Source organism: Colias croceus, chromosome 4 (assembly GCF_905220415.1).
Source record: "Colias croceus chromosome 4, ilColCroc2.1".
NCBI classification, from domain to species: domain Eukaryota; kingdom Metazoa; phylum Arthropoda; class Insecta; order Lepidoptera; family Pieridae; genus Colias; species Colias croceus.
Genome location: NC_059540.1, coordinates 6,221,017 through 6,233,541, shown reverse-complemented (window position 1 = coordinate 6,233,541; position 12,525 = coordinate 6,221,017). Strand labels below are relative to the sequence as shown.

Below are 12,525 nucleotides of genomic sequence, written 5' to 3'. Positions count from 1 at the left end.
TATTAACCATTAACTATTCCAGTACCTAATATTAGAAGTAACTAGTAGGTAGGTATATTATATCGCACGACTGCAAAATCGCCATTTAGAAGCCTTTGAATACTGAGCCTTCGAGTTAAAAGAAACTGAAACGCGGTTGAGAGCAGTGTAAAGTTTATGAATGCCTTTGCAAGATTGATGTATCGCACTTAACCCTAGCACGAGGCACAGTTTAACTACGATTATGTGCATTTCCTAATGCCCGACTTCCATAGACGGTATGTTATGATAACACTGTTTATTTAGGCCACCACTTTGTTCAAGTAACTACAGTAGCACGTCGTATATGAAATGTATTTGTCGGTATTACCACAGAACGGTATTACAACGTTATAAAATTAATTGATATTCGCTGCAAGTGCAGTATCTATAATTAAAAGACTTTCATTAAAAAGGGGTAAAAAAATAATAGGTTACAAAGGTTACAACCAAGGTTACAACGCGAACGTAATCTTTCCGAATGTACCTACCTACCTATTTAATCTGAAATACTGTACCAATATAAAAATTAATTTTTAATTTTAATATTCCTCATATTTTTTTAACCAATAGGTATTAGGCACTTTCAGGCTTCAGGCTCTGCAAATTCTTATTTTTACCGACAAAAATATCATTCATATTTATATTTTTAACCGACTTCAAAAAAAGGAGGAGGTTATCAATTCGGCCGGTATATTTTTTTTTTTTTTTTTTAATGTATGTACACCGATTACTCCGAGGTTTCTGAACCGATTTACGTGATTCTTTTTTTGTTCGATGCGGGATGGTGTCGAATTGGTCCCATAAAAATTTTATTCGGATAGGCCCAGTAGTTTTTATTTTATGAGCATTTTTGTCTGTAGGTATTTGTAAATTTTGCAAGTGCAAGTTTGAAGTCGGTTGTTTTTAACGCAGTTATCACTTGTTGTGTTTTTAATGAAGTAGGTATATAGATTATATTAATATTTATTTATCAATATTTATAATCTGTATAAGTACTTCAAAATTTATAATAAAATATGTAGATATTATATAGGTACCTATAGCTATAGCAGATAAAATATGTGAAGCGGTGATTTGTTCTCATAAAATCACCAATCACCTAGAAACAGTATTTATCACACACATGGATCACACATTAAATAAAATTACGTACGGTTTATGTAGCTATGATAGTAGGTGCCTTTAATCTTGATGACGATTTTTACTAAGATTCCAACCCTAACAATTTAAGTGCGGAAGACAATGACTGTACAAAAGTTTTAATATCTGCTTTGTTTACCTAGTTATTTTAATATCACTTTAAACACAAATTTTTAAACAATACCGTCTTTCCATTGTTGGATTAACCCATTTTAAAATACGACTTGTGACGAGCGTTTCAGCTCGTTTCTACGAAAATCAAAATAGGTAGGTAGATATATAATTTATACTTGATAATTATTGACACCGAATTTATTATTCCGAATGTAACATATTTTGATTCGATTCGATTAACCTAGGTACTGTCATGTACTGTGTAAAGTATGGTATCTTTTATGAATTATAAAACAATTTAAACAACTGTTTTAAACTTTATACAATTATTATCACTAAATAATAACTTCTTGTACCTAGCTATGATATGGATAGGTAGATACGTATACAGTATGTCATATATTAAAAGGTATAGAAATAATTATTCTATATCTATTAAAAATAATTTTAACATAGATACATACTGAGGCATCTTTGCTTTTTACAGAGTGTACGATAGTGATTATTGTTTTTCATATCATTAAGTATAAAGTATATACTTAGGTTATGATTATACATGGATTATACTGAAGAATTTATTGTACTTTATTTGAAAATTTTTAAAAATAGAACAAAGTTAAAGGGGTTTTACTCAGTTGATATTGTTCATAACTTGATTAAAATTTTGTGTAAAACTTTAGCACAAAATAAATCGAAACTTTTGTAATTAATTTAATTAATTTAGTTTGATATTGTTATATATGAATAGTAATGAATGTTAAACATCTATTGTTGATTGAGTGGTATCAAGATTGGGAATATATTAATTCTTGTATTTGGGTAAGGATAATATTTGTTTTAAGTATATAAATTTTAATTCATTTCGATTCGCTATAATTTAAAATGATTACCTACTGTATAATGTTCTTATCATATAATTTTAATTTAATTACTTACTTATATTACAAAAATCTACTTACTTAACTAGGTACCTACCTATTTTCTTTTTTGTATTGATGGAGTCCGTAGATCTGCTTGCGTATTTTTTATTTCTTTATGAAACGAAGAATGGAATTTATGGACTATAAGTATTAACAATCTGTACACATTTTCTAGGATCGATCATAAGTTTTGTTGACGTAGCCCACGTAGGTAGCCTAAGTTTTGAACTTTTTGAAAAGCTAGAATCGAGATTATCGCTATAATAGTGTTAATTTTCAAAAGATAAACCCAATTCAAATGGTTTTGTTTGAGCATTTTGTTATGAAATTTAAGTATGTACATATAAATAATTCTTGTCAATAGTGAATAAGTAGGTATCTCCTTTTTAAATATGCACATCGCAGACATAGAATATGGATACTGGATAGGTCTCTCTTACGGCACAGAATACGTACCTACCTAATTTAGTAGGTAGCTGACTAAACGGGGAGCGAAAGATTTCTGAAACGCGTGCCACAGGGCCCGCATTCGAGACCGTTTTCATTCTAAGTTTTCATTAGTCGATACCCCGCGTGTCGGGGGCGAGAGATAGAAATCTCTTCTTCTTCTGCAAAAGAAGAAGTGCGAAAGAAGGAGGGTTATGGTTTTTGAGTGTATGTATGTATGTTTGGCGCGCTGTACCTTGTGATCTTCTGAATCGTGGTAAGTAGCCGGTAGGTAGTGAAAAAGGCTAGGTATATAAATAACTAGCTTACCGCCCGCGGCTTCGCCCGCTTTGTCTAAAACCTAATAAATTATATACTAAAACCTTCCTCTTGAATCACTCTATCTATTAAAAAAAACCGCATCAAAATCCATTGCGTAGTTTTAAAGATTTAAGCGTACAAAGGGACATAGGGAAATAGGGACAGAGAAAGCGACTTTGTTTTATAGTTCAGGATACCTACATCGCCCATTTTTGCAAGTGACTACTATCAAGCTGATTTTCCGTTTGTAGCTTTATTTTGATGAGACACCGAATAATTTCGTGTACGAAACTCTCGATTGTGGTAGCTAGCAGAGATAACAAGGATAAAATTTTTTGATTTGATGGTTCTCAAATATTTATTACGCAATTTGTAGGACAATATGTCTGTTGAATTATATATAAACATTAACTAAGTGAAAACAAAAAATCAGCTTGTTAGTAATCATTTATGATGACCTCGTTATCGATACACTTTGGAAAGGGGGACTCTTTGAACCAACCATAGATTTTGTAGGACAAATATTTTTTCGAATAATTTAGGTAATTATCTTAAGATTGAACAAAAAAAAAATTCAGTTAGTAATAAATATTTGAGAACCATCAAATCAAAAAATTTTATCCTTGTTATCTCTGTTAGCTACCTACCACAATCGAGACTTTCGTACACGAAATTATTGGGCGTCTCATCAAAATAAAGCTACGTAAACGGAAAATTAGCTTGATAGTAGTCACTTGCAAAAATGGGCGATGTATCCTGAACTATTATACTAGGTAGGTATGTAGTGATTAACAATCCGTTTTTTGTTTTCATAATACCTATTTAATAATTTAATAATAATACTTGTTCATCAGTCAAATCGAAAATGAACTTATGAATTTACTTATGTACGTGTATGATATTATAAATATCCACGTTTAAAAAGCTACTCTCTTCTTATTTTCCCCGGAATAATTACCTATTATTCTTAGGAGTAGATTCATTAAATTCCCGGAATAATGCCATCTAGTGAATTAGTTTATAGGTAAAGTAATGAAAGGCGCAGAGCTAATGACGACGGACGCACAGTAGATATATAACTCCTTATTTTCTTTACGTTCATAATAGATGGCGCTATAAGTTTTCCAAACGAACTATCAGTGCAGCTAACTGGACGTGGGCACCTAGCTGTATGTATAATATTTTTAGTTTGTGTCGTAAAAAAATATTTATCTTATTATTGTAATTTAGTTTTCCCCTAAAAGTACAAATAATACAGGTCTAGGTATATTGAGTAAGCAATTGGCTCATGTTTTCATCATAAAAATTAAAAATACCTACAAAAACAAATTGTTTTATTTAGCCTATCAGACAGACTGTCCAGTCTACACGGAGTTTTGATGATATTAAATTTTTATTACTTATCGAAGAAGATTCTTTATTGAATTCAATAATCCTTGTACATAATATTATACCTAGTTGCTATCTATAAACTTTTTCTTTTTATAAATCTAATCAATATAAATTTTAAACTTTAAAATCTCGACGTTTGTGGAATTTATTGGTATCCTAAAGAAATATAAATGCTTTATAACATTTCATCCCTTTGAATTATGTAAGTATAGGTAGTTTACAGTTAGATACAAAAGAATGGGAAGCAAAATTGTCGGTGTGGGGGATGCTGCTGGATCCGCGGAGCCCGGGAACGATTCATTGATCCGAAGCATTCTCGGCAATAAGACAGGGACCAACTACAAGAAGTTCAATTTAACATAACCTCTCGTTCACTCATTGTTAAATTATTTTCTTTTTGTTAAACATTAATTTAACACGCATTTACCGGTCAATCACATACCTACTTAATTTAAATTTTAAATATCTTAAAAAGTATATTATACTTTTTTGTAAATAATTTAGAACTATAATATAATATGTTCTCATATTATTTTAATATTCAATCAAATATCTAGAAATTTGAAGGTAGGTGTAGGTAGGTAGGTACCTTGTTTTAAATTTAACTTTGTTTTAACACGATAATTGAAATAGAATAACGTAGATGGTACTTTACTAATATAAAGCTTATATAAACAAGAGTAGTAATTATTATTAATTGTATCTTGAAACTGAGTTAAGTTCTACACAGCTGTACACAATGATCATTCTACATAATGAAGTATGAGCAGTGTAGCAGCTGGTCGTTGAATAAGTCAGATAAGGATAGATACATAGCTTCTCCCAGGCTGAGTGGCCGATCTGCGACGCACATTCTTCTCTCTCTTTCGCACGGGCGGCGGTTCGCACGAGTTCGTTGAGTCGCCACGCGTGCCCGTCCGTTGTTGCACATCGACGTCAACCGCTTTCAGTGCTATAGCGCGTTTCTTAGCGCTATATCTTCATAACCTTAAATTTTGAATTTCGTTTTATAATTTATTAAAATTATATTTTCGACAGAATACTCATGAATTCTTCAAATTTATAACTTTTGTGGTGTGAAGTTAACGCCCAATAAAAAGGCGGACGTGGAGTGTATTTTTGTGTAAGATAAAGTTATTACAAACGGCAAGCTGTGGGGTTCAGGGGCCTTTTTTTTGCCGCCGCAGGGGATGTACTATCCTGTAAGTACCTTCATATAATTACTTATAAAATGAATAGAATATTTGAGTAACTAAATTATAACATATACATACATCTTACAATCTTATCAAAACAATTGTATTTTCTAAGAATATTGTGGCGCATGGCGTTACCGGGCTTACATGGACGCCTCGGGATAAATGATCAGTTTACATGAAAAATTTATAGGTAGGTATCTAGAGTATAAAATAAAATGCTAAAAGTAACAATTCAGACGAGATTTTTGCTCTCTCGCCAAATGTTTAAAGTGAAGTTGTCGTGTGAAGTTGCTGTGTATCGTGCGGAAAACGGGCAATAGCGACCTATGTTGTAGTTATGAAGCAAATCGTTTATTTATAAAGGACGCTCACATTAAATTTCCAAGTTCCATAATTTAGCCGTACGGAGGAGGAAATTTCATCCAACGTATTGTATCTCTACATACATTTAGCGTTGTTTATACCATTATGTAGGTATATACCTACCTATGTATCATTATAATTTTATCAAATTAATCTATAGCCTTATTAACAACTCGCTCCAGACAATCCATTGTTGTGACATTGAACTGTGAATGAATCCATTGTTGTCGTTTCTTTCTAGGGAATTATAGTTTGTATTGGTTGGACAGAGAAAGATAGTGCGTAAAATCACTACTCATCTCTAATATCGTAAATAGTGCGTAACAAAATTATTATTTATATATGTCGAATAATTATACTGTATTGTACTGTACAATTTTACCATTGTATGATAAAATTGTACAGTACTATATGTTACCATTTTCGAGTATTTAGCTCAGCCGTATTATTTTTAGCTCAGTCGCCCCTCAGATTGTGTAGCAATGCATGAGACGAATAGCGGCCTACATCCTACATCACCCTGTTAAACGAAACTAATTTTATGAGGATCGTTCAAAAGCTTCTTTCGCTGCGAAATAGCCCGTTTATAAACAATCAATTAACAAGCTTTGATGATATTTTTATCGTATAAATTTATGGTTTTATTATATATAAATCAGGCGACGGCGTTTGCGTACCTAATAGTCTTATGCTTTGGTTCTTATTCAGTAGGTACCTATTTCAAAAATTTCTGTAAGCACAACTAGTGAACCGTTCTCGGCTTCACTCGCGTGCACTTCACGTTACCGCGCCACAGCCCTTCTCCATACAAATCTCCATCCCCTATTAGATCCTCCGTTAAGATTTTTGTCCCAGAAAGTGGCTTGTATCCTTGTTTGTTGTTTCCATTCTGAAATCTGACATCCCAATTAAATCATGAATTAATTCTGTAATTAATCTAAGTGTTCATTCTGGGCATATTTAAGTTATATTAACCTATTTCATATTCCCAGGTAGGATGCAACTTATATTGCCATATAACGATCAAATATGCATGTAGACATATCTTAGGTTAAGAACCTCCTTTTTTCTATAGGTAGGTACGCTAACAAGGTAGGAACCTAAGTAGGTATCTAAATTCGATCGAATGATATATTGGCTATAAGGGTTTAAATACAACAAAGTCTATGCTTAGATAGTAATCCTGGCTATGACAGCACGTAACGACGGTATTAATATTCTAAACAGAGCTATCTATTTTTAAATTCATTCTTTGTTTTACGAGGATGTAAAGGTTGGAGGGATATGTAAGGAATAAAATACGACATTCATTGCAAATCGATAGTAGCTGTAGCACTTTTATATATGTACTTTTGCGATGATTGGCTCAGAATCGGATGCGCTCAGGTGTTCATAGCGGTGCTGAAACAGGATGAAAAGGATATGAAAGTGCGCAATACAGTTACAAGAGGTACCTATCTGAGAAACGTTAATAAATATTTTATCAAGTCTTGATTGAACGATAGAAAAGTAATGGAATGAAACAGACTGTGTTGAAATTAAGGATGTAGGTAGGTATATTATTTAAAACACAATATGAAAAAAGTATGAAATTCTAGAACAGCGCCTAAAGTAGCCGCAATATCGTCGGCTTTACGCAAAAATAATAGCCACGGCACTCACTTGAAAAGTAATTTTGCCACAAAGAAGGGATGATTATGGGAACCCGTTCAACGTTCCAAGGTGAACACGTCAAGCAGACGATAATATGAGCAAATTATTCTTATACAGCCCTTTGTTCACAATTTAGGTTCATGGTTATGTATTTATGTACTTCTGTTCTGTTGGGTCGGCTTTGCTCTCCGCTACCTGCTTGCGGATGTTAATGCTGAGTCGCAGGTAGGCAAATAGCTGTCAAATTCTTGGAAATCCAAAATGGGTACCATGTTTTGTCTCTTTCTTGTATAGTTTTCTCCAATTTTAACGTGGCGTTTTGTACGTTGTATTCGTTAAACTTGAAATGTTCAACCTAGGTATGTTACCTATACCTACGTTTTACAACTTTTTCGAGATCTTGTGAATACCTATTATGTTTTTCATCTATACAATATAGGAATAATAAATCTGTCCAAGGATCAATTCTGTACATTGAAAATATTGAAAAAATAAATAGCAGGGGGTGTTACTGCATCGATACCAAACCCAAATAGGTACCTACCTACCTATGTGATTAAAAAAATTTTTGTCTGTCTGTATGTGAAGGCATCACGTGAAAACTAACGGTTCGATTTCGATGAAACTTGGTATAATTATACCTTATCATCCTAGGCATAAAATAGGATACTTTTTATCCCGGAAAAATACGTAGAAAAAAAATCTTAACTTTTCCGCGCGGACGGAGTCGCGGGCGGAAGCTAGTATATTGTTATAACTGTATAAAAATAAGTTGTAAGTTAAAACAATTAATAACTCAATAATTACCTCTAGTTATTTTGTACTAAAGCTTAGCCTTAGTAGGTACATATTCACAAAGAATTTCAATACTGTACGCAGATTAGATAATGATTTTCACAACAATACAGATGGACATTCCATAACCATAGCTCAGAATATGAAAATAAATTAAACATTTTATTAAAGGGATTTGTATAAAATTGTGTATAAAGGCTTCTTGTAGAATGTAGACGCATAAAATTAAAATGAATAAAAAACTCGGAACATAGGTAGGTACGAATATGCAGCTATAATTATTATTGACTGTATTCTTTTGTTTTCATAGTCCATACACTATCTCTTCAGTATTGTTTGAATTATGTTTTGAAGATTAATGTGTCGTTCTTGTTCTGAAATACTTTATTCTTTGATGTTTACCGTTCCTCAAAATAAATACATATCTTTAAGTATCTTTGTCTGAAATTGGTTTTCTTAAAAGTAAACGATCATAAATACCTATATTACGTCAATATCGTATCGATCGTTTGTATAGTGGGTCTATTGTTTAAATTGGAAAATAATGTGGATGCTTATACCTGGGTAGCCCTTCGAAAAATTACCTGTAAATGAATGGTAACCAAATATTATTTGGCACCAAATGCGAGCCTTCATTCATTTTTTCACAGATATTGTACCTACTTAGTGTTTTTAAGTTGTTTACAACTTTAAAAGCTTCAATTCAAATACTTCAAAGTTAAAATGATATTTAAAAGAGCAAATTCGTATTTACTAACGCTATTTGAAACCACAGATTTGTCACAATGTTAATTAGTGCTTTCGACGAACAGATTATGAGTAAATATTGACCTTTACCTTTTAATCGGGTCAATTTTCAGATTAATTTTCACAAACGGTATATTTTTCATCAATAGAACAACTACTTAAGTATGTATTTTTGAGCTAGCTTTTTACGGATATGTGTTCAAATTATCTGAAACATCTCCAGTATTTTTTATCGTGTTTTTTCTTATCACATCTTTGATTTTGCTAACATGAATGAATAATTTGCTCGGAAATAGGAAATACAAAATTGACAAAAAACTTTTATCTGTCTAGTGTTTATAAATTAATAATTACCTTAAGTTGGTGTTTAAAAAATATTCTATAAAACTGTTGAATGTTAACAAACATTTAATTAAAGCATCTGAGTTTGTATCATGGAGTAAAACATTTTTCATAATAATAAAGTTTTGAAAGCTTCAACGCGGAGAGCCGGTCATGTTTTTTAAAAGATCTTTATTCATTATAATTTTTTAAGTTTTATACATTATAGCATTGAATTTATCAGATACATATTTGAATAATTATAGTATTATATTTTGTCGTTATAAAAATATGCTTAGTATACCTTGTATTATATAATTTTATGGAATAACAGTATATTTTTTGACGAATAATAAAGCGGTTTTATACTTACCACAATTTATATATGCAGTAAAATTAAACAACTTCCCGCACCCGTTTGTACCATTTCTTACGATAGAATAGAATATAACGTTGCTTAATATAGACCGGGAAAATGAGCATGCCTTCGTTCTTTGTGTAAAATTTATCTGGCAGTGCGTCGGTGCAGCGATTCATTTGTCTCAGTGCAGAGTCAGCTCGTTGACAGACGAAAATCAACAGACCAAGTTAATTGCGCCTTTAGCGTTACATTACTGCTTAAAACCGGCCCTTACTTTTTGAAAAAGTTTGTAATTTTTCCATGCTGCAGTTTTAATTTTAAAAAGTATGGTCCTTATAGAATGCTCAACAATGTAAACGAATATAACGGGACAGTAGTTATAATCACTTTGTATGAAACTGGGTAGTTAATAAAGCGGATTAAAACGATTTTTAATCTAGGCTACTTTTTTTAAGTATGTTTGCGATGCATTCACGTTTTACTCTATGTTTATTTACCCAAACAGGAATAACAGAATTATGCGGCTATTTATTATTGTTTATATTTATTTTTCTTTGCTATATTTTCGATTTGGATAATCTGTGATTTTATAACAATCGAAAACAGATTACAGACTACATGTGAATTAAGCAAAACCAGCTTTTTTATCATAACAATGATAAAAATTCTGCCGTAAATAAATTGAAATTGCACCTTCTCTTGTAATATCTTGTGTGAGAACAGCATACTACAATAATATATTATGTCTACTAATGGTGAATGGTCTACTACCTACAATATATTTTACTGACCGAGCCGTTCGCTTTAAATATGTAAGTTTTTTTTGTGATTGTTTTAACTGCTCGCTTTGTTTGCTCAATTACGGTTTGTGGTTTGGCATCAGTTCGTTACTATGAGAAAAAATACTTGCATTATAAACTAACATTCACTAGTTATAGGTATCGTGAAAGGAAGAGTCATTAGAATCTCTATTTGCATTACGTAGTTTCACGATTGCTGATACATACAAAATTTTGATGCGAAAGCGAATTACACGACGCGGACGCGGACGTGAAAGTAAATTGAAATGAAAAGTTAATTCATTTAACAGTAGGTAGGTACTTATAGAAAAAAACCATTAACGGAATTCAGTTTTTCAATCGTTATTTCTAAGTTTTTTACGTATCCCATGTTATGTATCTACCTATGTTACATAAAGATATATATAGATGGAATTTTACCTACTCGTGCTTAAATTTTACATAGGTAGGCACTTAATATTCGTCGTATTATTTAAATGTAAAAGATGGTAATACAAAATAATATATCCAAAACATTCATCAATGTACTAATAAATGTTTTTTGAGGACATTTTACATTATGTCAATAATTCTTATTCATTGTTACATCTCACATCACTCGGCTTCTCAAATAAATAATATAAGGCTATTGTTATAAAATACGAAATGAAAATAATATGTAGGTACTACTCCAAATTCATACTTAGCTAAATAATTTGTAAATGTAATAAATAATGTTTTCTTTTTCGTGCGAGCCTCAGTTTTGAAGTACAATTATTGAATGATTGAAGAGGTAGTGGACCACTTGAATCATTCAATTGACAGTACACGGATTATCATTCCTTGTACAATGTACATGTCAATATCATTGAAATAAGTACACATATATTTCGTACCTATTGAATAAAAAAATGTTTTGGTCAATTTGGCTCGGGTCCAACAACGTCGCAGATAGCGAGTTAAACGCCATCGTATCACACGACCAACGGCGACATTAGAGCTATACATGTTATGATTTATATTCTTGATGGCGCTATATCATGGAAATATTTTAATCATTGTACTTAGTATCTATTAGCGTTTTTAGTTGTCTGCTGCTAAGTTATGACATCGATGTACCTACTAAGAAATTTTGGCTGTGGCACAATGAAAAATGTCGATGTATGTAGTCGTAAATTGAACACTAATAGAAAAGTTTAGTTTCATTGTGTTCGAAATAGCGTTTAATACTCTCCTTTTATTCAGATGGTTAAGAAGCAGCTCTACAGAATGTTATTTCGTTTATCTGTTCAATTAAATTCTTCACAAATTCAGTCTTTGTAACTTTGTTCATTTGAAAATGTTATACACTCGATTTCAAGTTTTATTCAGAAATTCATTCCTTTTTAGAAATACTTTGAATTTTAAGCCAAAAATATGTCCATTCATTATTATTTATTTATTTATTTATTTATTTACTAATTAACATTTCATCAACTTATATTCAATCAAATCCAATTTTCATTTGGTTAGTAATCAGTCCCCTCGTCCCGCTGTCCCCTTGTACACGTCCCAGTCGGATTGTATAATCCGCCGTATTACAAACGGCCGGCATTTTGTAATATGCCGAAATTCGTCTTTTTCCAAAATTCTACAAAAAGAGGTCGTGAGCCGACGGAACCCCACTTCGTGGCGCTCCTATTTCTATCTAGTTTTAAAAAATACGAACCTAACCTAACCCACCCCCTTATACAAACCAAAATTCTGATTACGAATTTTCGGCCCTCCCCCCATCGACCCGCGTACCTTCCAATATCTTAGATGTTTTACATTTCCGATTGCTATTTAGGAAATGTATAGATTTCCTAGGCAATGTGTATAAAATAATTTATTTCACACATTTCCGTGCGATCTTAGGAATTACATACATTTCCTAGGAATTGTATACAATGACGGATTACATACATTTCCGGTAACATATACATGAACTAGTA

At 31.9% G+C, this 12,525-nt stretch overlaps 1 protein-coding gene across 8 annotated transcripts in view; it reads left to right on the top strand.

The window, feature by feature from the left end:
* Positions 1-5,211: 5,211 nt before the first annotated feature.
* The window catches only part of LOC123691515 (RNA binding protein fox-1 homolog 3), a 36,969-nt gene continuing 29,655 nt past the window's right edge, over positions 5,212-12,525 (top strand). For all 8 annotated transcript variants that reach the window (XM_045635972.1, XM_045635971.1, XM_045635970.1 and 5 more), the window contains exon 1: positions 5,212-5,536. In XM_045635972.1, the coding sequence (XP_045491928.1) occupies positions 5,525-5,536 (12 nt within the window). In that variant the 5' untranslated portion in view covers positions 5,212-5,524. The remainder of the gene's footprint in view (positions 5,537-12,525) is intronic.